Raw genomic sequence first — 23,370 nt, 5'->3', positions numbered from 1 at the left:
CTGTAGCCCTAAAACATCTCAACTACAGAGCCTTTAAAACTCCACTCTCCGCACTGCGAAAAGGTTTTAGGAGGTCTTGTCTAGAAAAAGTGCTCGTTCGTGGCGCAAGGGCCGTCTGAAATCTCTGCGCCTGTGTCAGCGAGAGCAGAGCGCACAAGAGGGTCAGGAGCGTTCCATTAAAGTGTGGTGTTTAAGAGGTGCTGGGGCCAGGGGGGCAGATGGAGGGATGAAACAGCTGCCAAACATCTGCACCCCTCCTTCGCAGTCTGTGCTCTGTCTGTGCACTGCTGCCTTTGTCACAAACTTCCTGCTCCAGCAGTGGGGATAGAAAGCTTGGATATCTTCAAAAATGCAGCATGAAATAGCAGTTGTGAGGCCGTAATACCGTCTCTTCGACATCAAAAGGCAACTGATCAAAAGTCTCACAACCACGAGAGCCAAGGTATTCAGAGAGTGCACCTGCAGATCACTGAGTATTACAGTGGCAGCATAACAACTGCATGCTGCAGCCTCACCCCAGCACTGAAGCATTCACCCACACAGGCAAATAATTACTCTCTGATATGAAGTCTGTTATTTTCCATAAGCACCTTAACACTGGAAGGCCTATTGTCACTGTCTGCATGCCTGTCATTATTGAATCCACACAAGCTCACACGCACTAGGAATTGTGGGAAAGGAATGACGAAATGTGCTTTATCATAAACTGAAGCATCATGATACAAATCCCGTCCTAATCCGTTTTGTATTTGCACATGTAGCCTCAAGCCCTTCTTCTCCAACTGTTAACAAAGGCCAACTTCGCTCTATCTCCATTAGAAAACCACAACATACTCTCTCTCTCTCTCTCTCTCTCTCTCTCTCTCTCTCTCTCTCTCTCTCTCTCTCTCTCTCTCTCTCTCTCTCTCTCTCTCTCTCTCTCTCTCTCTCTCTCTCTCTCTCTCTCTCTCTCCTGCTCCTCCCAGCACACAGCGCCTCCTCAGAACTTGTTCGTGTCCGCTTGCAGTCTCCACTCTGCACTTAGAGGCTGCAGCACATTTAGGTAGCTGTTGGCCGCAGGTTGTGGATGAGGACAGAGGTCCGCGCGATCACAATCTGCCCCGAAACGCAATCAATAAAAGGACTTTGAAGTTAAGTTGATGTTTCATTTGGGAGCACTTCCCTCAACATGAGGGACCGTACTTGACTTTGGATATTGAACACAGGCTGGCTGGCTGTTGCTAAAAGTTCAATATCCATTTTCCAGAGTTTCAGCGAACAGAACTGGGCGCAATTACGCACGGCGAGTACCATGGCACCGATTTTGGATAGACGTGCACCCGCTTTGCTCTTGGTTTGGAGCTACTGCGTCCTGGCGGATACAACTTTTACGAACTTTACTCTGGACAACGAGTTCCATTCCAGTTTCATCCACCGTCGGCTGAAGAGCCAGGAGCGCAGAGAGATGCAGCGGGAGATCCTGTCGATCCTGGGGCTGCCGCACCGGCCGCGACCCCACCTGCACGGAAAGCACAACGCTGCCCCGATGTTTATGTTGGACTTGTACAACGCGATGTCCACTGAGGGGGACGAGGACAGATACTCCTACCCCTACAAGCCCGTCTTCACCACCCAGGGCCCCCCGATAGCCAGCCTGCAAGACAACAACTTCTTGAACGATGCAGACATGGTCATGAGCTTTGTCAATTTAGGTACGCTCTTTATTTTCTCACCACTTGTATGATCTAAAACTGTTGAAAACAGACTACAGCTTTAAAAGAGTTCAATACAGCAAAACAAGCCACAGGGACATGTTGCAATGATGGCAAAGATTGAGGCCACTAAAGTCACTATTGTCCACCACGACTCAGTCACTCCTGAGTCTCTCAAGCTTAAAACTTTAATAGCAATACGTTAGTTAGTTAGTTAGTTAGTTAGTTAGTTAGTTAGTTATGGGATTTCCTGGTTAAATAAAGGTAGTAGTAGTAGTAGTAGTAGTAATAATAATAATAATAATAAGTCAGTAATACAAATCAGCATAGGGTCTAGTTAGGTGCGTAATTTTACAGCCATAGAGACATTTTAGCTCCATTAAAGAGAAACATAAATGATTTTGTTCACGACACACACGCACTGTTTTCACACATTTTAGTTTGCAGTTTCTGATCAGAATTTGAATGAAAAGTATTTTTTGCATCTCACTGTTGTTTTTTAGGACCCATCGTGAGTATTTCAAAGAATATCTGCGAGACAAAGGTGACAGTCTCCTTTGACTGCTCCCTACTCAAGGAGCAGCACATGCATGTTTCCGATGTTACACCTGCATGCACATGCAGGATGCCAGCGCAATGACCATGTTTACATAGAACTAGGTGCAGTTTTGCAGCTAATACCAGGAGTGTCACATTCCAGGGACCCTCTCCGTTAAACAGCTGTGCAACCAGCTAATGTTCAGGTGCTGGAGCTGAGGAGCTGATGGACCAGCCAACAGCTAATATGTCAACCATATGTTATCTAAAGAATGAGTAAGTCAACAGCAGACTGGGCTCAAAGTGCACTGGGTCCTCCCTTCAGTCTTATCAGGAGACAGACACTCAGACAGCAAAATAAAGCCAGAACTTAGATTCAGTTGATCACTCAGTGAGTCATTATGTTGCAGGATGCACTTCACTCAAGCAGAATAGTTTTGTTTAGCTCTCAGTTGTTAAATGTTGCCTGGCCTGGTCCGCTGTGCTTATCTAATCACAATGTTTACTGAAATCAAACAGTCTTGGACTGCTTTATTGCTGTCAGCAACAGTCAGAGGTTGTTAAGTACAAATAGTCACAACATTAGCAGGCGGTGTCAGATTTGTGGCTAGATAAACAGATCACTATCATTCAATTTGTACAGCAAATTATGCAGTCACAGCAGCTACCCCACTTACGTTCCAGATGAGTGGGTGTGTATTGTTTTAGTGTGCTAACCTTTCACCATGATTTGGCACAGGACGGGCAAAACCGGTAAATGCAATTCTGAGCAGGCAATGTTTTCAAGCCGCCAGACTTTCAGTGAAATTGTGCAAGGAGTTGGAAGTTTACATTCAATCCTGGAAAGATCATTGTTGGAGCGTCTTGGCAAGAGAGAGGGAGGTGACACTGGTTCCTCCACTGCACTGTGTAATTACTGTGGGAGCTGCTGCATTGTGACTATTTTCGACAGGCTGTGACACAGATGGATTTGACCACAGAGACTCGCAAAGTCAAGGGCCTCGCAAAGTCGAAGGCCGAGGCTACAGTAAGCCGACAAGAAAGAAGGGAGCTTTTGGGAGAGAGAGAGAGAAAGAAAGACGAGAGATGGTCGGGACTCGCTCCATTTCTTCTGCAAGGGTGATGCTTAAAGCAGACAGGAAATCTAAACAAAGATGGGTCACATCAGCTAGAGAGAACATTTTTATTCAATATATCAGAGGATCATGGAAAGAAAGTCACACAGCCTTCATGAAGCCTTGTGGCTAATGTAATTACTGATGGCGTCTGCCCAGGTTGAGTCTTCCTCGTGGCACATGATCAGTGTTTCCGTATGTGTCGCTCATCTGGATATAAAGTGGGCATTTGTCATTGCATTGTGTGCGCTGTCTGCCACGTGTTGCATCTGTCAGTAGGGTTTCATTGTCCTCTCTGAGTCTCACGTAATAACATCAAATGTGTGTCCAGGCGGCTTGATTCAAAACAGCAGATTATTATCATTACCCTTCATGTGAGAGAGGGAAGGACACAGAGAAGTAAGTGATGGATATCAAATGGATTGACTATTTCCTCTCCAAATTCCTTCCTCTCCACATTTGCTCGTTGTGGGTTTGTTTTCTTATTTAGGTTGTCTGAGAGCAAAATGAGTGTGGCTTTTATTTAAAAACTGTCCCTCAAAACTCTGCGTGTCTCCATAACTACCGTGCCAAGGTACATTAGTCAGACTGTACACACTGGTTTCTGCTTCCTGAGAGGCCTTGCTTTCATGCACTGGTTTGTATTTTTATTTAAGGCAAAATACTATGACATGAATGTATCTGATTTCACTATGGGTGCACCATAGAGCCACAGTGATACAAGGCAAAGCACCCATCCAAGTCACAGAACATACTCCTAAGCCGCCCGATGCCTTAATATTAAAAAAAACATTTGACTAACTCTTCCTCTTTCTTCCTGATCGCCACTCAGGGGAGCTGATACACTTTGTTGTCAGCATGTGTGAGTGTTGCAGACTCCAGTGCAGCCAGCTGGGGCGGGTGCAGGCTTTGGGACAGACCCCAGGCCAGGGACGTCCTCTGACTGAGTCACTTCAGTTTAAAAGCCCAGCTGTGTAAATGTCTTACAGCATACATTCAGAATGTACTCCGCTGCACGAAAAACACAGGTCACCCAGGCGCTGGGTGTGTGCCATGATATAAAGCTAGCATGCACATGTCTGTCAAGGTGGCAGCAGAAAAGAAGGCAAATAAAATAAAAGGTGCATTTTAATGTATTACTTGCCAACATTTAGAAAAATTGCATCTAGCTATGTGTCCACACACACATATACCACACACACACACACACACACACACACACACACACACATCCTTCATGTAATTTTGTTATTTAATGTACTTCCAGTGGTCTCTAGGAGCATTAGCCCCAGCCACCATGAATTAAGGCATTTCCTCCTTAACAGACCACAGCTTCCAGGCCTTTTGGCCGCTTCTTTTGGCCTGTGCAGAGCTACGGTTCAGTTCAGTTCATGTTAAACTCTCACACAGGCCGCTCGTACGCAGCCATCCAGGCACACGCGCAGGCACTCACAATGGCCAAACTTAAATGCCCATTTACTCCTCCCAGACCACAGGAAAGGGCTGTGACTTGGACGTCTGCTATTTGCATCCTGGATGACTGAAACAGTAGCGAGCTCATTACCTGTGTTTGTGTGGGAGGGAGGTTTGAGTTTACTGTAAAATGTTATCATGAGGTAGGTTAGTCACAGCTTCCTTATTTTCTCTGTTGTCATGGAGTCCTGTCTGGATTAATGTAGCCTTAGGCCAGTGTGAGGAAAAGAGGCAGCTCCTCAATCCATGTTTGCATGCTTGTACATCATCGCTAGCCTGTAATTCAATACAGTGGTTCATCCACGTTCAGCAGATTAATATTGTGATGATATGGTCTTATTATCTTATTGTTCTGAGTTAAACGATGTATGTTATATATATTATTATCTCCTAGTTTAATTTCAAACAATGATACAGAATATCATCAGACTTGTATTATACTTATACTACAATATACTACTCATATTCGGGTTCAGTTCATATTTTACTTCCCTTTACGTCTCTGTGTTCTGTGTAGATGTACATTCTGGAGCTTTCCCAGTAGCTGCTGTAAGTCAGCCTCTATGTCTAAAAACTCAGAGGGGGGTCCTGTTTTAAAGTAAAAAGTGAACAAATATGAAGACAAAAATGCGCTACCAGGGTGCATTTAATTGCTCAGTGCTCTGCTGCTGTTAATCTGCACCAGATGCGATAGATTTCACTAAACAGAGCTGAAAAGCAGTAAACAGAGCCCCACTGCTGTCTTTCTCTCATCATCTCATCTCAGCCATGCGCAACATGTGGACAGTCGTGACCTCACCCAGTTCAAGCCGTGATGTTGCCAATCAGTTTTAGTCGTATTGCTTCATGTTGAAGCTTTGCCTAAATTTAAATAGTGAGTTGAGGCTGTGATCTGAGACGTATCACACAGGCTTGGTAGTGTGCGTCAGCGCGCTAGCAGGTAATTATCCTCTGCGTTACCTTGGCGACCTGACAGGGCACCACCTGGCCCCCCCACCATTCATGGCACTCTGTCTGCTCCCATCGGAGCTGCCACACAGTATCTGCCATTTTTCTCTGCTTTGTAGAACGTGTTAATAGGGAGGTAATGGAGAGCAGAGAGAGGAAGAAATGTCTAACTGTTAAATTAGTTTGGATTTATTAGAGGCTTCGGCTTTCAGCTCACACACACTCACTCTACAGTCACGCCAGAGGCACGCAGGTCTAGTTTTATAGCTGATAGCAGAGCAGCGGAGAGGTCCGCGCTTGTAATGTCAAATGAATATCTCCAATGTTTCTCTTTTTTTTTTTGAAAGAACATACTCATATCGCCCCGCTCGCTCTCTCCCCGCCCTTCTCTTTATTGCTCCTTGCATTCCTCTCCACAGTGGGCTGCCCATGGTGCTGAGGTTAATACAGATGTTTCCCTCTGTCTGCAGGCCAAAGCAGCTGTGCGGAGAAACTTTATCTTTTCAGAGTCCAACAAGTCCCCTCATCTCGACCTCCACCATCATGTCTGGCCCTGTCTCCAATCTGTCCCACATGCAGGACCATCTGATACCAAATTTCCCTCCCTACCCTCCTGAACCAGCAGTATTGATTATCAGCACTGGCCTCCTAGTTTTAATTAGTTAGTTATCATATAGTCCCAGTGGTGTTGTGTGGTGTTTAGTCTCCAACCTCCTGCTCTGGTCCTCACCTCCAGGGGTTTAAACCTCCCGTGCTTCCAGACATAAAACATGTCAACACTTTCTCAAGTTCTTGTGTGTGTTTTTCCACTCCCCACCTCTCTCACATACACACACACACACACACACACACACATACACACACTTTCTCTGAACCCAAACCACATCTTTCCCTTTCTCTCTACTTCATTTCTCACCCCTTCTCCTTGTCATAAACACACACAGCTCCATCGTTCGGTTTTTGTAATTTGATGAATTTGTCTGTGCCGGTCTCTCCGTCTCACACCGGAAGCTGCTTCCCCAAATGTGTTGGAGGAGGCTTCTCATCACCAGGGCCAGAAAATTAAAACACAAGTATGTGCTGAAGGCCAGTCATTCCTCTGTGTGTGCAGCCTGTCCTTGACACAGTTAGTACGCTTTTCTCCCTCCCGTAAATTTATGCAATCACTTCTGTATACACTCCCAGTGGACTAAAAGCACAAGCATTCGTATGTGGAGAGAAACGTGCACTTTTTTTTTTTTTTTTTTTGCCCAAAAGGAATGTTTCTGGAGCTAATTAGTGTTATTGAGTGCATGCTTTATTGCCTTCTGCTGGACAGGGAGTGAGCAGAAGCAGAGGAATGTAACAGTTGGTACAGATAGCGCTGCCTTCCTGTCAGGTAATTTCTCTCAGCGTTCTCCGCAATTTGATGTATCATGACGAGGTCTGGTGTCTAAATAAATACAGAGACAGAGAATCTCTCCTCTCATAAGCTTCAGGCAGGCTCACAAAGTCCACAGCCGCAGAGGTCCAGGAAAATCATGCTTTTTTCATTTATTATCTCTCAAATTCACCTGTTGAACCCAGGAGTCCAGAATGACATCTGGATGTACATAGCAGAGGCTCTGTGCTGTTGGCCAGGCTGAGGCACTTGCTGGGAGAAATGATGAAACACTCTGCGGGTGGGACTTGACAATGTGGCGAGTGGTCAAAAGGCCCAGATGTACTAAGCAGCGGGCGTTCTAACTTTGCTTCAGTGATCGACGGCGCTCCTTTACTGCCAGGAATGCTGGGCTCACTTTAGTTTTTCTAATAATTTCACTCTCATGCCCTGGCTTTCTCCCTTTTCTACATTCTGTTGCTCTAAAAGTAGCTCCAATGTAGTGGTGAATTTGCCCCATAGACGATATGTGATCGCAGCATGAACATAGAAAGAGGAATAATACCTTAACAACATACCTTCATGTGATCTGTGAGATTGCGAAAAGTGCAGAATGAATGATAACAGATTGAACTATATTTCCACCAGTTTAGCCACTTCTCTTTCATCCTGGTTACTTTGGCCTTGCCTTATCAGCGGTCAGCAGCACATAAGACTCCCCTGCACTTCTATGATGGTGGGTACCAAGCAGCGAAGCCCAGAGAGCAGATGTGGGCCAGAGCACAGCCAGAGATCCTGGGACCAACAGCTCCGCTTCTGCAAAAACAAATACAGCACTCTTTGCTTGGTACTGGGGCACTGACAGGCCGGAGGGGAGAGGGGGAAGGAGGTGAGAGGAGAAGGAAAGGAGACAGGAGAGGAAAGGAAAAGGCAAGGCACGAGAACGAGAGAGGAGATCACGAATGGAAGCATTTCTTGCTTTATTCCTTTTTCTTGTGGGAACATAATGTGCTTTGCAGCATTCGTGTTAGGGCAGTTATATGTGTTTGTGCATAATAAAACACTATTTTAGAGCCACCTACCCTGCCCAGTCACCAGCTGCACTGTGTGTTAGTTCTCCTAGCGGAAGATTGCGTTAGCGGAAGCCCGTAATACTGGCCAGATTCCTCACCAGGTTCCAGCAGCCAAATCAAAGCTCGTAAAAGCCGAGCAACAACTCCACGCAAGTGTTTTTATGATATGTGACGAAATTCTGCAGCATGGAATATGAACTCTATGTGGCACATTTCTATTTATTTAGGCGAGCGTGCAGCTGTGTTTCCCCCGTGTTTCCTCCGCAGCTATTTTGTTTATTTTAAAAAAGCAGTGGGCTGCAATTAAACAAAATAAACAACAAGCTGATAAAATCATGGTGCCAATGTGCCCGTCATGTGCGCCTAAGATGCCGCTCTGGGACGCAGGAGGAAATTATAAAAAGTTTTATGTAGACACCGTGTAGACACATCTGTGCGTCTCTTTGTGCCAATGTGCGTATTGTATGTGAATTTTCCTGAGGTCTATAATAAGAGGCGGCTTGGCTGGTCGACGAGGGTGTGGCCCCTGCGGCCACAAAATTAAAGAACATAAAAGCAAGGGGATGAGGGGAAGCGTGAGTGGGGGAAACTGAATGGCTGTGGTTCCACGTCTCTGACTTGTTTTATCCTGCAGTTAAGAGGAAGTGCAGATGGCTCCAGTGGTATTAACACAGAGAGATGTCTCACTGCTTGACACACATCTCTCCACACCCCTTCATCCCTGTCCCTCAACACATTATATCACACCACAGAACAATGAACGCCGAACATTTAGGATGTGGTTGCTTTGTTCTCGCCACGGCCTTTCACTAATAGACTCTGTCTCTGAGGGAACATGATGATGTCTAAGTTCCAATATTCGAGATGACTCAATTTGTCCAGCACTCACTGTAGTGTGGGTTCTTCAGATTCGCACTTTGGCTCACAGTAAAGGAGAGGTTCATCCAAATTATGAAGACAAACATAAAAGATTGTAATTGTAAACATAAAAGAATAGATATATACAATTATATACTTTCAAACTCACCAATAATTATATGGAAGAAATTATACTTGAGAGTGTGTATTACCTCGAGTAAGACTGATTGTTTGAAGAGACGTTATGAAGTTTTGTCATTTCTAATGCTGTGAACCCCACAAACAAAATTCCATCCACCTCTATTGTCTCAGAGATTGACATGGAGTTAGATAAGAAAATTTATACCACTGTAATATGTGTCCATGAAATATCAACGTACAGCCAGTTTACTTAGCTGAGCACAAAAAAACCCATAAATTGACTGTTATTCTGTTAATCTAACTAAAACTAAAACTCAACATGTTATATTTAATTTGTTTAATTCATAACCAAAGTGTACAAACAACAGTTTAGAGGGTTTAGGGGCGTTATGGGGGGCGATGTTATGAGGGGTTGCCTGGGGGCAGTAACTAGCTGGAGTCTGCACTGGTTGCCTGGCAACTGCTAGCATCCAGGAAATAGTTTGGCAAATAAGGCCATGCGAATTTTCATGTTTTACACTTCGACTCTGGCACAGATTTAACAAAATGTACTGTGTTAAGTTTGCTTTAGAGGTGCTGAAAGGGGGATTTTGTTACGAGGGCTGCTCAATATATTGTTTCAGCATCGACATCACAATGTGCACGTTTGCAATAGTCACATTCCAACATTAGTAAGGCTAATTAACTCAAACACATCACGCTGTTTGATACATCACATAATTTAGTCTGATTCAAGGATTCTCAGATACATAGAGTTTGATCAGCTCCTAATGTGATCTGGTGAAGGGCTGCAATTCATCGATTTATCAAACAACCGAAGCAGACTCTATTAGTCACCTAACCTGACCTGCCAGATGGTTTGTTACACAGATCCGTCTGAGAGGCCGTCCTTGGAAACGGTTTGGAAAAGGGCAGGCACTTTCAAAAACTACTTGGCAGATGATTGGATGAACAATCTGTCTATCACCGTCTGTCATGGGCTAACGTCAACCAATCAGATCAACAAACCATATGACGTAGTTGGAGAGTGCTAGCAGCGGAGCCAGCTGGTAAATCAAACACTTTCCAAATTCAGTCAAGAGACAAGTGAAACATCTTTTCCATTGAGAAAAGCCTTCAGTGCTCCTCTTTGCTCTTCTTTCATTGAAGAAATACTCCACAGTTCTGTTCATACACGGACAACCAGGGCCTCATCTTCAGGTTTCCTACGAGCCATTGTGAAGCTCAATGACAGTGACTGGCCGTTGCCATCTTGGCAGCGCGTGACTCCACCAAACTCCCTGCTAATCCAAAAATTCACAAAAAGGAGGAGAACGGGTGGAGCTGAGGTGGGCCAAATGAAGCCCGGTTGCTGAAACCTAGCTGTCACTCAAAGTGGCCGCACCCATAATTATGCATTAATCTTTAAAATAATTTAAACCAGTGAGTTATGTAAAAAGTTTGATAAACTGACTGCAGTTTGGATGAACCCACTCTTAAACACAGCTGCTGTGCAGGGACTCTGCAAAGGGCAGAGAGGCTTTACAGTCAGATACATTCCTGCGAGTTCCAGGCTGCTGCATATCCAGTATAAATCTCTGGTCCATGATGCCCAGCGAAGCATGAGGTGGAACCCAGCAATACAGTTCACGGGTGCAGAGGGCAAGCATGTTTGATGGCCTCAGTGAGAGGGAGACAGAGAGGTCAACAAAGCTGCCATGAGTAGAATATGAGACCTCTCGATTGACTTCAGGCTCGAAAACTGAGAAAGGTTTGGTTTGACCACAAGTCTTAAATGTAAAGACTCTTCTTCCTGCGGTTATTGCCCCTACTTGCACGCAGGCTGCAAGGAAAAACGAGATCGTGTGCACACGCGCACACACACACATGCACACACTGCGGTGAGTTAATGATCGTTAAGTGTGAGTAAGTTATAGCATGAAACTCTGCTGACCCTTTCCCAGGGAGCCTGTGCTGTCAGGCCCTACAGCAGCACAAATACATCACACAGGCATGATGTCATCAGCACTCGCCAGCGGGCAGGATGTTTCCTAACGTGGTAATCGCCCTACTGTGGGTAGTCACCCGGTACCCAAGAGATCAAACCCTCTTTACTCTTCATAGGATAAACATCTTGAGCAATCTGCCCCTTCCTTGCACTCGTTTTTCTTCCTCTCTCTCCTTTTAGCGTACGGAAACTATGACTGACTTGTTCCGAGTGCTGCACTTGAAACATTGTTGGAGTAGGAGCAACAGAAAAAAACGAAGAGACAGATCATTATGGTGCATCAATCAAATGCGTGACTCTGTATCCGTGTTTCCACTGCACGGTACGGCTCAGCTCTTGATTGACTGCTTGCTGTCCTGGTTCCTGGTTTTGGGTTCAGGTGTGCTGTTAAAGTTAATGGGCTCTACAGGGGATGCAGAACGAGGTGCAGATAATGGTGGCACAGTCGTCTCAAGAGAACTGAAGGAGGGACGGGAGGGGAAGGAGCTTAAGCTGGCGGTGGAGAGAAGTGAGAGTGGTGCCAGGGGTGAGATCCCCCCCACCCCCCGCAGCGCAGCGGAAGTGTGCAAGGCGGGATTGAGGGGTGTGAGGGTGGCGAACAGACACTTGGGCTAATGCGAGCCGTCAGATTTGTCCGCCGCTGCTCCGGAGCCTGAGGTGTCGGAGAAGTGTCTTAGGTCTACAGGCCCGGCAGGAGAGGGGGGGAGGAGGGAGAGGAGGGAGAGGAGAGGGAAAAGGGAAGAGAAGGACATTCAAGAAGAGAGAAATCTTAAACGATAATTATATTCTGTCATTTTTGTTATTGTCTACAGATCCCATGCTAAAAACAAAACAATCTGTGCGTTGGTCTGTCTTTGAGTCTGTGATTTCCCCAGCTTGTCTTTGGCTCTCAGCTTCAAGGCCATTTGCTGCGACTGAAGATGAAAAATACTTAAAAATTGGTCATAAAATATATGAAGCAATTAAAAAAAAAAATCCTAAAACAACTGAGAACTTAAGTTTGAAGCAAATGTTACTCAAACAGGAGTAAATAGTGTACTTCTTAGGAACTATTTTCAGCTGCAGATTTGGTGCACTAGCGAGTGTTTACAGCAGCAGGACAGTGTAGAGCGTATGGGATCGACTCAATAAACTACAGTGCCCATGTTCATGGTAATGAAGGGACATGACACCAGTCTAGAAGTGTGGGACTGGATAGATTTTGGCCAGAGAAATCTCATCTTTTAAAGACAGTCAAAGCTTTCCTATAGACAAGGAAGAGAAATGTTATGATGGATTTGGAAAAAACTTCCTATTTATACTAAAGTTGTACAGTAGTGAACCGCAAATCACTAATTACTGATTATTTTTCCAGAAAAAGTATCTGAGGTTGTGACTGTTAGCAGGCACAGACGCGCAGTCAAGGAGAACATGATAAGGAAGCCATAAGCCCCGTGGGGAGGCATAAATCTTGAAAGATGCTAACAAAGTGTTCATACGGTAGTAACTCTCTGGCTGCCAGGTGCAATGACGGTTTGGAGGATGCAGAAGTCATCACTATCCTGACATCTCTGATGTGTGCTGCTGCGCACGTGTGTGGCCTGCACAAGTCAAAGGATGTGGGATAACTGTGCATCATCAGCAGTTTGTATAAAAAGCAAATCAGATGTCAGGCCAAATGATAAAAGCAGCTCACTGTGTATGTGTGTATGCTTGTGTGTGTGTTTGTCTCTTTGCATGTGTGCGTTGTTGCATCTCTAATTATGGATTACAGGAACCCATAATGATTGTGTTACCGTGCTGTGACGCACAAGACCGCTCGCTGCACAGGAAATACTTTGTGATAGTTGTTTGTGTGCGTGTGTGCACGCGCGTGTGTGTGCTCGCCTGTGCCTGTGCGTGTGCGAGGAGCAGCAACCGATCCAGATGCCGGCTACTCTGAATGAAGGGCTCATGTGGCATGAGAGGGTGTGTTCGCCATGTTTGTGGTGTATGTGTGTTTGCGACACAGGTGGGGCGATGGCTACTTACTTCCTCCCAGAGGAAGTCATAAATGCACCCGCTTGGCTTTGACTGTGCCTCTTCCCCTCATCTAATGACTGCCATGCCGCTGTAACGGCCTGTAAGAGAAGAGAAAGAAGCCGAGAGACAAAGCAGAATCACGGCAGAGGCCAACGCGACACTCTGTCGGCTGCTCTCATCCTCTCTGAGACAGCACAGACGAAATTCATGCATTGAAGCGTGGAAATGGAAAGCGATGCGAGAGAAATAGTTAGTGTGGGAGTTTCACAGCAGCATCCAGCTGTTCTCACAAGCGATGATAAAGAGCTTTTACAGTGAAGGGGCGGGCGGCTGCTCCGGAGGCTAAACAGCAGGTCTGGCTGTCCCTCCAGAGGGAGTGCACCTGCACTGGGTTATAGGAGGAGGGAGAGGTCCCTGGTGTTGTTGAAGAATAAGCAGGCCCCTGGAGCAGAGAGGTATAAAGGAAAACGTGTGAAAGGGTACCAAAAACATCAAGTATTGTCCTATTGTTGACGTGTGTTTGTAGTAATTCTGAGCAATATGGTTGAAATCAATATTATGAAATGAGTAAGAACGTTAGTCTGATTTTAATATGTATGGCAACTGCAGTAAATATATGAAAGTTATTTAGAAAATAACTGGTGTTCTGTACAATGAACTGTGTTCTACTCTCGTCAAACAAAATAAGACTTTTTGTTAGTTTTAAGGTCAGGTGAGTCATTCTGGAGGAAGGTTGTTGTTGTCACTGTCCGCTAGCTGTCTGCTCTGCGTGTGCCCCTAAAAAAACCCTGTTTTTTATACACAGCCCTGGCTCGGTTAATGGGAAACAAACAAAGTGGCTTGGACCGAGCGACATGACACTCTTCCAGCCAATCAGCAGCAGGTGGCGTTCGTGCTCGTGCGCAGGACGGGGGGACGGGGGAGGGGGAGATGGAGTGGGAGCGAGGGGGATGGCGGACCTGGCATGCTAACGTGTAATCAGGTTGTGAGGAAGGAGAGATGCCAATATCAACAATCCTTCTCCACAATGACTCACCCCACCAAGTAGAATTTGCTGTGAATCAATCAATCATGCCATCGCCACACTATGACTGTGTTTATTTTTTCTGATTCTCTATTTGATGTTGGACACTTTTACCTGTTTAGGTGTAAAGTCTGGAAAAAACACTTGGGTTGAATTCTTCACAGCTGACGCGCAAGGCCATAAGCTGAGAGGACGGGCCATGCCGGCTTTGTTTTAAGGGGTCTCAAGGAAAACGGTCGGGAGCCGTTGGGCTAGTATACAGTGTGTAGTAGTGTGTGAGTGAGTGCTGATGACTCCCATGAGCTGGAGACTTTTTCAGCAGTAGAACGTATGCATTGTCAGCACTCTCATGTTGATTGATGGAGTGGTTCACTGTGCAGGACTGGCACAAGTGTGCACAGAGAGTGGGCTGGTGGAATAAAAAGAGATCATGAAGAAGTCGGGCTGTCGTTGGGAGTGATGCTGGAAGGCAGAGAAGTTCACACAACCTTGAGCTGCATTGTTTTTGGGAAAGTCAAACAGCTTTTTAAACTAGTCCAATGTGCGACCATAACAGATGGAAGACAATGCTGGGAGCGTAAAGCAGAGCCATGTAATCGCCAACAGAGAGCAGAGCTGTCCCTCATTGAAGAGTAATTAGATCCTTTCTTTACTCCTGCTCTGGCCAATCATCTCACAGTGCTGCCTTTGTATAATGTCCTTCAGCAACTGGGTTTAATAGAGACATAAATGAAAGGGCATGCAGAGGAGAGAGTCCACGGGGAAAAATGCGTATGAGGGAAGAGGGGAAACAGGGTCGAGGAAGACAAAGAGGCAGGTGTGCAGTGAAAGAAATGACACCACGCTGTGTAGTGAAACATGCAAAACATTTCCATCATTGCACACTTATATTACTGACAGCTGGTATGGAACAAGTACAGTGTGCTGTCATCAAAATTCTTATCAATTTTGACATTTGTGTGTGTCCAGCGCGATGATAGCTTGGCAAACATCCTGGGACTTTTTCTCCTGCCAAAAGTTGTGCAGAGTTCAGAGGCGGTCGACTCTGATAAAAATTGTTGAGTAGCAATAGACGGTTAATGGATGGCTGCTGAGGGAGGGGGCTGCTGGAGGGGGTTCTCCTCTGTCACCCAGCTGTGACTCAGCCCTGCAGGAGCATGTGGTCGATATTTAACTGTATTCGGAGTGTAAACCATTATTTTCATTATTCATTGATCTGTTGTTATTTATTTTTAGCCACCCTGGTGGCACGGCTCTATGGAGGTCTCAGTCAGTCAGTAAGTACATCACTTTGGCCCAAACTGAAATATCTTGACTATTATTGGATGGATTGCTAGGAAATTCTGTACATATGTTAATGGTCTCTGGAGGATGACAGGATCCCCCGACTTTTCCTCTAGTTCATTGCTGCAAAGCACTTTGAGCTGCAAATCCTGTTTGAAAGGTGCTATACATATAAAGTTTATTATTATTATTATTATTATTATTATTATTATTATTATTATTATTATTATTATTATTATTATTATTATTATTATTATTATTACAGCTATTGGGAATGTAATTACTCCCTCAAGATCAATAACTATAATATTTTCCCTCATTTAGCTTCATCATCAGGCCAAAACTCAAATTTGTCCAGTACTTTGATTTATGACCAAATTCCTCCAAATCTAACAACATTCCCATCAGTCTCAGCTTTACGTCATGTTTTGTGCCAATTAGCAAATGTTAGCATGTTATCAAATGGTATAGCTGTTAAATGCCAGTGTTAGCATGCTGACATTAGCATTTAACTTCAAGCACCACCATGCAGCCTCACAGACTCAAAGTTAATCAGTTAATCCTTTCGATACATACATTTTGGGGTCTAATCCATAAGCTATTCAGTTTGCAATATTAGAATTTGCTATAATTTATTTTTCCTCGGAAAGAAATTGATGAACTCTGAACCAAACATTAATTTTTGGTGTATTAATCTATCAATAAATTCATTGTTTCAGCACTAAACAACAGTATACAGAAGGGGGGCAGGACTGAAAAAAAATTCCACCAGAGTCACCAGATGATGCAAGCGTAGAAATCATTTAATGTGTTTGTGTGTTTTTATGTATCTGTGTGTAAATGTGTGAATGCATGTAGGTGTGGGGGGTCTGTCTGACAGTTGCTGAAGAGGGAGGTGGAGGGAGAGCCAGGAGATGATGAGAGACAAGGCGCTGACCCCTGGGTATCCTGCTGGGACATTAGAGGAGCGGGGTCAGGAGGGCCACATGTTGGGGGTTGGAAAGCTGGGATGAGGGGATGAGAGAGAGAGGAGGGGATGAGGATGGGGTACACCAAACATGGAGAACCAACTCATGAAAACCAGATGAAGGGCAGACTGGATGACTCTCTGGGGCTCCGAGAGGAAGAGAAGGAGTAGAAAGGGACTCATAAAGCTGTCAGAGTCTGCCTGCATCTCTCTATCACAGGCTCAGTGTACACCAGATGCAGCGCTATTGCTAGAACTCATAAATGTTTTAATCATAAGCTAACATGTGTACTGAATATCTATAGGTGTTTTTAATCTGGGACTAACCCAGAGTCTGACAAGCTGCGTCAGCTCCTCGCTAACAGCCGAGGCTGATGGACGGCGGAGGAAGAATAGATGAAAATCTTGGAGGAAAAGGCATTTGTTTTAATCCTCTTTTGCAAACAGAGGCAGTGTTTTGTTTATTTGTAGGGTACAGCTCTGCTTGTTTCATAGGAAGCCACATCATCCCTGTGCGCCTCCCTGCACACATTGTATTGTATCGTATCCCTGCAGATAAATAGGGGATGCAAAAGAGTCTGTTCGCTGATCCATTTTATTTCATTTTCATGTTTTTTCCTTCTTCTTTTCTTTGTAGTGGAACATGATAAGGAATTCCTACCAGTGCGGCGGCACCACCGAGAGTTCAGATTCGACCTATCACGGATCCCAGAGGGTGAGGCGGTGACCGCTGCTGAGTTTCGGATATACAAAGACTTCATCCACGAACGTTACGATAATGAGACCTTCCGCATCAGCCTCTACCAGGTGCTGGAGGAACACACTGATAGGTGAGCAGGGGTATATGCTGTGTTTGTGCAATGGAGTTTGGTACGCTGACACGCCCAGTTCTTTGGTTCATAACCAATTACCTGAAAAGCTAATATATCCCCATCAGCCTGAACCGCCTCTCGCCCATTGACAGCTGGGATAGGCTCCAGCCCCCCCGCAACCCCGAAAGGGATAGGCGGTATAGAAAATGAATGGATGGATGGATGTTCATACATATAGTCTGATTTTTATATCCTTCTTTTATTCTCTAATTGTTTAATTTCTACATCTCCTTTTTATTCTTGCTGTCTGTAAATTTCCCTGGCGTGGGATCAATAAAGTTTATCTTATCTTACAGCCTCACAGAGCCGCGAGCGTAGACTTTCAATCTTAAAGTTGTTCATGAAAAAGAAATCCACTGGTTCCATTTTCTTAAATGTGAGGAATTGTGACTTTTCTCTGTTTTGTATCATAGGAACTTCTCACAGCAAACATTTGGCTTGTTACAGGAAAAGCACAGATGTAAATTCTGAAAATTACTGATGGCTGACTTCCATTTAGCTGTCTTTGTTAAGGCGGCCCATTGTTAATTGAGTATTTTGGGGTTTTGGACAGATGTTTCTAATTTATGACCTTGGAATCTGGGATTTTGTGTCTTTTATTGTTATTTCCTTACATTTTATAGGCTGGATTGTTAATTTATTTGTTCCAAAAATCAACATTCTCATCAATAATGAAAAACAGCAGATACCGCGGTCCTTATCTGGAAGCTTATCAGAACAGGTCTTAGCCCCACCTTCTCCATGTGGCTAATCTTGGCCGTCCAGAAGGTGTATGTAACTCGGGAATGGCCCATGTCCTGCTCTCCTCGACCCCTCCTAAAGGTTTCTGTTGTCCAGAGGGAACAACACAGTCATTTATTCCTTTGCCAGAGACGGGCCTGGGTACATGAATGAAGCAGAGCTCTGTGACACACTATCTGCCCAGTCAGAAAATAGGTCAGGATACATGAATGGCCGCATGAAGAACAAGGGATTTTAGTCTCTGATGGTGAAAGAGTAGAAAATCCTGAGTTCAGCCTTGGACAATAGGACTGACTCGGACATGCACTATTTCACTCGCTACTTTTCACACAGTTTTTCCCTCTCTCACAGCTGTGCTTTTTTCTCTCCCTCTCTCTCTCTTTGGCTTTCTGGCTCTCCCACAAAATTCCAGCCAGTGATGGACTGTGTGTAGTGTGTGAAAGGACCGGTCGTTTATAAAGCCATTATTGTCAATTAAGAAAATGAAGTGTTCCCCTGGGCCTCACCATCTGGAGCCCTCCCTTCCTCCCCACCTCTCTCCCTCACTCTCTTTCTTGTTCCATCTCTCTCTCTGTCTGTTTCACTTCGTCACACTCCTTCTCTCCACTCCATTACTTTGCTTTGAGCTTCGGTCAGTTAAGTTTACACCCTGTCACATGGTTTCGACCTGTCTAATTGTGCACACAGTCCCTGTTGATGTTCATCTCTGACTCTAAGTGTGAGCGTTTATTGTCTTTTGTGTCCTCCAGGGAGTCAGACCTGTTCCTGCTGGACTCACGGGTGATCTGGGCAGCAGAGGAGGGCTGGCTGGTGTTTGACGTGACAGCCACCAGTAACCACTGGGTCCTGAACCCTGGCAGGAACCTGGGTCTTCAGCTAGCCCTGGAGAGCACAAATGGTGAGCGTCACTTAGACCAGTGTGTCCATCTTAGTTGTGTGATGCGTGTACTGCACGAAGACAGGCGGCTGAAGGTGAAGAAAATACATAAAAACACACAAAGATGCAGAGAAACGCTGATAGAGATGACTCAGCACCCCTCTCACAGTGTAAACAAAAATTATAAGCTTCGAAGAGATATTAATTATTGCAGGGTTGTTGCACACCTGTGCTTTAGATTGTACAGGTGCACATAGTGGTAGCTATCTTAATTATAAGTGTGAATTAAAGTAGCTTGTTTAATTTCAGTAGTTACCAGCAATTTCCAAAAGGTCAAACTTAAAATGTATTTGAAGCCGATCGAGCTCAAACTAGATTTTAGGTGCAAAAAATCCGAAATAAAGTGTAAAAGGTAATGCTAGATTTGTGTAGCTGATCGCATTTATACTCGACTTTGACTTGTTTTATGAAAACTTACTTGCATAACAGAAGCAAATGTAATTTGTGGCCTCGTTCCTTGAGGTAAACCATACAGAAGCCATGAAAAAGTGTGTTGTAATACCTCACAACCATCATATAAACACAGTCTTCAAACAGACCCAAATTAACTCTATGTAGCACTGTAATGTGGAGTTGATAATGCCGGATGTCTAACAAGCAAACAAATGACGGTCCGCACTATAATATAAGCCTGCATGATGGCTGTGCTCTTAAAGGTCTGCTGAGTCATTCTTTGTGTGTTTGCAGCAAAGATAAATCAAACCCCGCTTCCCATCGTTCATCATCAGTCATTCATCCCTGTCTTCATCCGTCATACCCTCAGCATCATTAGAAGGCATGCAGAAAATACGCCGCGTTATCATAAAGATAACATCTCAGCGGGAGTTTGCCATCACGAGGCTTGAATGTTAGTCAGTGGAAAACTTTATGCACAAACAGTGTGAAGTACAAGAGCGCGTTTGAGAACATTATCTCTCGCGGGATGGCAGGATGTTACATGTTAGCTGAGGAAAGCAGACACTGTATTGCTTTCATGTTATGGGAGTGGAGTGCTGGAGAGGCTGCGTCCGTGCGTGCGTGTTGGATCGGGTATGAAGGGTTATGGGTGAGCATGTACAGACAGGCGCACGGGACGTACCGTCGCCGGCGGGGACCAGAAGCCTTGATTTACCACCAGACGTTGATCAGACACACATTCTTGTGTGAGAACTAGATAGACGCTGCTGGAGTGCACATGCGTGTGCAAGCATAAACACACCCACACATTATGAGCACAAAAACACAAGTAGAGAGGCTTTGATGTTCAGTGCTACGTTTGTTCTTGACATTTCAGAGGTTCAGAATGGATGAGAAAAAGGGAAAGGAATTCACAGAGGAAAATCGCATTCGTGAAACTGAACGCGGCCTCGTTGAATCTGTCAGCAAAGAGAGGAACGCACACGTTTATTTGATTTCAAAAGCATTCCCTTTCTCTTAATACGTCGCCCTGCATGAATAAACTCTACATTTCTATGACACCTGTTGTACCGTTCTCTCTGTCGCCCCCTACAGGAGAGAGTATCAACCCTCGTGTGGCAGGGCTGATTGGTCGCAGTGGGCCTCAGAACAAACAGCCCTTCATGGTGGCCTTCTTCAAAGCCACTGAGGTGCACCTGCGAAGCATCCGCTCAGCTCCAGGGGGGGCCAAACAGCGTAACCCCAACCGTTCCAAAGGGGCAAAGAGCCAAGAGGCGCTCAGAGTGGCCAATGTTGCAGGTAAACACGCAGAGTGTATGTGTTGGATATACAGTCAGTGCTGATGTATGCTGTTGTGCTGAGCCGACATCTGTTTTAATCTGGCTTTTATTCGCCATGTGAGGGATCCATGGGATGGCTGCTCGACCCGTGAGAGAATTCTCTACATTTTTACAGCGCGAGGCCCAACGCACTCGTGAACACTCAGTGACATGCAAAGTCTCGCAAGCATCCGCGAATCTAAAATGTATCCAGAACCAACAAAAGCATGCCATTAGAACCGCTGTGATTCTTGCACGACAAAACATGCGATGCATACTCAGGGCCTTTGTTTTAGAGGTGTGAGAGGACTGTGTTTATGTGAAGCGCTGAAACATTAGACTGTAATGCCTGAGCTTCAAATATCCCTCTGCTGTCTTTGTTTATTTACACAAGCATTACAGAGCAGTTGGGGCCAAGTTCCCTGCATGGAGGTAAGGCAGCGCAGGCTTTTATGGCAGAACACATCTGCGGTGTGCTGTGGGGCAACCGGGGCCACAACACATGGGCCAAATGGGCCTGTTTGGAACTTTGGATAGCAGTGGTCTTTAACTGGATGATGAGAACCAGTTGCTCATGATCATTTCCAATGTTAACCACTCTCAGGAACTAATGTACCACAGAGCCCCAGAAATCACCAGAAGAAGAGAGAGAGAGATGCCATTAGATAGAAAACAGACAGTTCTTTTTTTCACACACAGAAGGGGTGAAGAGGAAAAGAAATGTTGAAATGAGCGAAGAGAAAAGAGAGAGAATAAATAAAGAGAGGCGAGTCTACACTGTGTGCACATCTGTTTCATCCAGTGGAAACTCAAAGCCCAGCAGAGTGACCTCTAAGCAGGGTGGCCCATTCATTTGAAACAATTACCAAACTGCTGCTGTATCTGGAGGTGATTTCCTTCTGCCATTGTTTAAATGTTAATGTTTTGTATGAGGATACTGGCTGTGTTTAGGTCTGTTCTTTATCATCTCGGCCTAATTGGGGCCTGCCTGCAGTAAACAGTTACTCTTGTAGCTGAATGGGATAATAGCGTGTGTATTGGAGTATAATCTTTCTTTGTCTTTCTCTGTCTGTCTGTCCTCTTCCTCAGAAAACAGCAGCACTGATCAGAAGCAGGCGTGTAAGAAGCATGAGCTCTACGTCAGCTTCAGAGACTTGGGGTGGCAGGTACGGAAAGCATTCCTCTCCCAGGTAGCCAGGACTGCTTGGCCCAACAGAAGCCTAACCCAGACACTCCCGGTTGCTGGTCTTATCCCAGAATCCTGATAAATGACACGCTAGAATCAGCCCACGTAATACTTAAGCCTAAGGGTGTAATTTCCACGGGGGGGGCAAGTCCACCGCACAGTTTCAGCTCAATGTACTCACTGAAATCTCTCTGAACTGTGTCCTCTCACTGTTCAGCTTCCACACAAGATGCACACTGAAGCAATAGGTTTAAGATTCTGTGCCTTTCAAGCTACATGCAGGCTGCCCGACCCTTTGATTAGCAGGATCAGACTGTGTGGATCTAAGAGGGAGACCTGCAGACACTACTCAGGGCTGAAAAAATTAAGTCCCGCTTCTCAGTGCCTAGGTTGAATATATTTGGGTTTTCTACTGCTGGTTCGGCACATTTTTAGGGGTGACGATGGGGGGTGTTGGGGCTGCAGTTGTCCCAGGTTTCCGTGGCCCCCCAGTGGCCCCAATCTGGCTCAAGTGCTGCTAACAGGAGCTAATATTTAGCCAAAGTTTGCAGCAGCAAATCATACTCACATCTACGCATACGCAGCCATATGTAGGCCAGATCCATCTCAAATTCTGCACACACACCTCACACTGCTGCATATACTCACACACTTGTATATACTCTATATACTCTCAAACCTGCATTTTCAGCACACTGTACTATTTTTCCCAGCTCTCCAACCTAAATTTTCTCCCTCTCAGGACTGGATCATCGCTCCGGAGGGATATGCAGCGTACTATTGCGAGGGAGAGTGTGCCTTCCCGCTGAACTCCTACATGAACGCCACAAACCACGCCATTGTGCAAACCCTTGTGAGTAACCATGAAAGCAGGGAACAAAAACCCAGCAGTCATGTTAAGAGTCTAATTATCTCATCAGCTGTCAAGACAATGCAGCCGCTGTTGGAAGTAGTGTGTTTAATGATCCAAAATGCTTGCAGATTGTATTTTAGAGTAAACTGTCAGACAGAGGCAACACTTTTAAGACTTCTTCTCCCACCACAGTTCTTTTTCCAGTGCATGATCCTGTACGATACAACCGTTTGTCAATATCCATTCACGCCGTAATGATGAATTTAACATTTGAACCCCCCTCCGCCCGCTCTTCCCAGGTTCATTTTATTAACCCGGAGACGGTTCCCAAGCCTTGTTGCGCCCCCACACAGCTCCACGCCATCTCAGTGCTCTACTTTGATGACAGCTCCAACGTCATCCTCAAGAAATACCGCAACATGGTGGTCAGAGCTTGTGGCTGCCACTAGACTGTCAGCATCTTCACACAGAGACACACACACATGCAGTATGCACACACACACACACATGCAGTATGCACACACACACACACACACACACACACACACACACACACACACACACACACACACACATAGAGGGCTTCGTCTTGCTGTTGAAAAAGCTG

The 23,370-nt window shown here is 45.3% G+C and overlaps 1 protein-coding gene across 2 annotated transcripts; it reads left to right on the top strand.

Moving 5' to 3' along the window:
• The first annotated feature begins 1,018 nt into the window (after positions 1 to 1,018).
• Positions 1,019 to 23,370, top strand: bmp7b (bone morphogenetic protein 7b). Of its 2 annotated transcripts, XM_070968082.1 has the most exons (8): positions 1,043 to 1,078; positions 1,247 to 1,691; positions 17,097 to 17,289; positions 18,822 to 18,970; positions 20,501 to 20,704; positions 21,814 to 21,890; positions 22,653 to 22,763; positions 23,063 to 23,370. In XM_070968082.1, exons 1-8 carry the CDS (start codon positions 1,067 to 1,069, stop codon positions 23,210 to 23,212), a joined length of 1,341 nt encoding a protein of 446 aa, XP_070824183.1. In that variant the 5' UTR covers positions 1,043 to 1,066; the 3' UTR covers positions 23,213 to 23,370. The 2 variants fall into 2 exon arrangements, with proteins under 2 accessions (XP_070824182.1, XP_070824183.1); XM_070968081.1 differs by having other exon boundaries at positions 1,019 to 1,691.

The sequence above is a fragment of the Chaetodon trifascialis genome, chromosome 8 (assembly GCF_039877785.1).
Source record: "Chaetodon trifascialis isolate fChaTrf1 chromosome 8, fChaTrf1.hap1, whole genome shotgun sequence".
NCBI lineage: Eukaryota > Metazoa > Chordata > Actinopteri > Chaetodontiformes > Chaetodontidae > Chaetodon > Chaetodon trifascialis.
Note: the sequence above shows the minus strand (reverse complement) of the source record. Positions and strands in the feature narration are given on the sequence as shown.

Excerpts from the sequence above, each read along its gene's own strand:
- bmp7b (XM_070968082.1), top strand. Across the intron at positions 20,705-21,813 it reads CAGAGTGGCCAATGTTGCAG|AAAACAGCAGCACTGATCAG; the intron begins GTAAACACGCAG and ends CCTCTTCCTCAG. Across the intron at positions 21,891-22,652 it reads TCAGAGACTTGGGGTGGCAG|GACTGGATCATCGCTCCGGA; the intron begins GTACGGAAAGCA and ends TCTCCCTCTCAG.